The 2529-nt window shown below is 35.2% G+C and overlaps 1 protein-coding gene across 1 annotated transcript in view; it reads left to right on the top strand.

Moving 5' to 3' along the window:
• Nucleotides 1–59: 59 nt before the first annotated feature.
• Nucleotides 60–2529, top strand: part of LOTGIDRAFT_176095 (hypothetical protein) — a gene marked incomplete at both ends in the record, with an annotated part of 10076 nt that continues 7606 nt past the window's right edge. The window contains 6 exons of the mRNA XM_009066171.1: nt 60–141; nt 477–654; nt 1077–1282; nt 1775–1871; nt 1970–2096; nt 2315–2519. Coding sequence (XP_009064419.1) covers nt 60–141; nt 477–654; nt 1077–1282; nt 1775–1871; nt 1970–2096; nt 2315–2519 — 895 coding nt within the window. The remainder of the gene's footprint in view (nt 142–476; nt 655–1076; nt 1283–1774; nt 1872–1969; nt 2097–2314; nt 2520–2529) is intronic.

Genomic DNA, 2529 nt, shown 5'->3' with positions numbered 1-2529 from the left:
TGAGAGAGCAGAGGCTGAAGATCTTGACAACAAGAAAGATAACTCTGTATCTTCTTTAGATTCCATACGACTATCATCTCATACTGTATTAGATGGTTGTATTGTTGTCACTAATTCTTCAGTGTTTGAATGTAGACCCAGGTATGTTGTGTTTGGAAATATTGTCAGAAACAAAGTAACTTTGATATTGGATTTACACAAATTTGTAAATGCAGCTATTTGATTGGATTGTACATTAGCGAATAGAGCCAGGCTATGATTGCCTGTATTTGCAGCTGTACAGTCCCATCAAATTGCTGCATTCCTTGATACAAGAAAAGTGGCTCTTGCAGTCAAGGTATAAGAATGAATTACGTAATAGCTTGACATTGTAAAGATGCTGATAGCATTGTAGCCTTGGTTTGCAATTTTTTGGTGCTTCAACTTAGATAAAGACATTTTTTTGATATAAAATGATGATCTGTGTTTGCTTTCAGAGTATCTCCTGAGCGTTTATTTTTAAAATTAGCAGTCAAGAATAATGATGCCAGCGTCTCGGAATCACTAGGAATTAGTATCGGTCTGAATCTGTCAAATTTATTTGAAATAGCGGCTGATCATCTTCTGGTGTTAAACAATACAACTCAGGCTTTATGTCTCTACAAACTCTCCAAGGTGGGTCAATTTCAGCCTACTGTGTCACTTTTCAGAATTCAAATCTGTGTCCAGTTGGCATACAATTCAATAAGACACAGAACAGTAGGATATAAAGCTCCATTTAATTAGTCCAATAAGATACAGAACAGTAGGATATATAAAACTCTAATTCATTTCATTAGTTCAATAAGATACAGAACAGTAGGATATAAAACTCTAATTCATTTCATTAGTCCAATAAGGTACAGAACAGTAGGATATAAAACTCTAATTCATTTCATTAGTCCAATAAGGTACAGAACAGTAGGATATACAACTCTATTTCATTGCATTAGTCCAATAAGGTACAGAACAGTAGGATATAAAACTCTAATTCATTTCATTAGTCCAATAAGATACAGTAGGATATAAAATTCTTTGACTTATTTTTCTGATTACAGTGTTCCTATGTTAAAAGAGTGTCTAGCCTATTAAAGTATAAACATTACAGTACAGCAATGGAGGTTCTGCAGAAAGTATTAGGTAGTAGTCATATAGTACTGAGTACTAGTGATAGAAAACAGTTGTCTAACTTGGCATTGAAATGTTATATACATGAAATATACTCCTGTACTGATACACCTAGCCAACTTATTGAACCCTTCAGGTTAGTGCTTGATTGATTCATGAAGGGGCTTGAGTCTATTTCTATATATAACCCTTGATTTTGCCAGTCCTTATGCTTGTTGTTTAAGGCTATTACATTTTAGGGTTGCCTGCCCTTTTGCGTCATTTCTCTTCTCTTCTTGAGACCAAACGGAACAATTGATGTCACTTTGCAACTGTTTTTGCCAAATTAGCATCTCATTCACAGAGTTCACATTTACTTTGCTATTTGGGTTTGTCAACTCAAAATCTCTTTCAGAGAGTCCACAAAACCTGTATATTAACTTCATTTTGCATTTTTCAACTCAGCATCCCTTTCAGAGAGTCCACATAGCTAATAATGTTAATTTGGTATTTAGGTTTGTCAACTCAGCATCCCTTTCAGAGAGTCCACATAGCTAATAATGTTAATTTGGTATTTAGGTTTGTCAACTCAGCATCCCTTTTAGAGAGTCCACGTAGATAATAATGTTATATTTTGCTGTTGTTATAGGAACTTCTTGCTGGGTAGCTTTACATTTGATGAAAAGTTAGCCCTGAATCTGTTGGCTAAATTTGGTTTTATGGAATTACTGCTAGACTTTGCAAAGGTATGTCTGACTTTTTTTCTCAAATATTGTGAATTTAAACTTGTTATTTTCGTGGGTTTCTTTCAAAGTTTGATACTTTCTGACACGTTGAATTTCAGGCACGAGGTTTAGTAATGGAGGGTCTAGATTTATTACAAGATTATGGACGTTATGATATACCTCTTGTTTTGTTAGAAGATCTCATATCTCGGGGCTTTCATGCTCATCTTCTTAAAGCTGGTGAAGGTATGTCCATTGCTTTGATTCTTGAAAAATACCTCTTAAGAAGAAGCAAACAGTAAATGGAAACAGATAGTCCAGACAAGATCGATACCAAGAGGTTTGGTTAAGAACCAGCTGGTAGAGAGGATTTTGAACCCTGCTTCATTTCTTTCTTTCCTATTTCTCAATGCAACTGAGTTTTACTGGGTTTTATTTTCTTCGGAATTTTTCTTTATTTCCAGGTAGCTATCTACAATGTCTATCAGCCGAAGACCTAGTAAAATTATTATTAGTTAAACCCCAGCTTGCCATACGGAATGTAGCCATGTTGGAACCAGAAGTAAATTCCTTGTCTCTTGAATCAATGTTAAAACTAGCAGACGTCTTCGACCCGTCGAAACCGTTGATGCAGGGATTTTTACGTCGTTCTAATCACCATAGACAAAGGTATGGTCAT

The sequence above is a fragment of the Lottia gigantea genome (genome assembly GCF_000327385.1).
Source record: "Lottia gigantea unplaced genomic scaffold LOTGIsca_736, whole genome shotgun sequence".
Lineage (NCBI taxonomy): Eukaryota > Metazoa > Mollusca > Gastropoda > Lottiidae > Lottia > Lottia gigantea.
The sequence above is the reverse complement of the archived record's forward strand: the minus strand, read 5'-3'. Positions and strand labels throughout refer to the sequence as shown.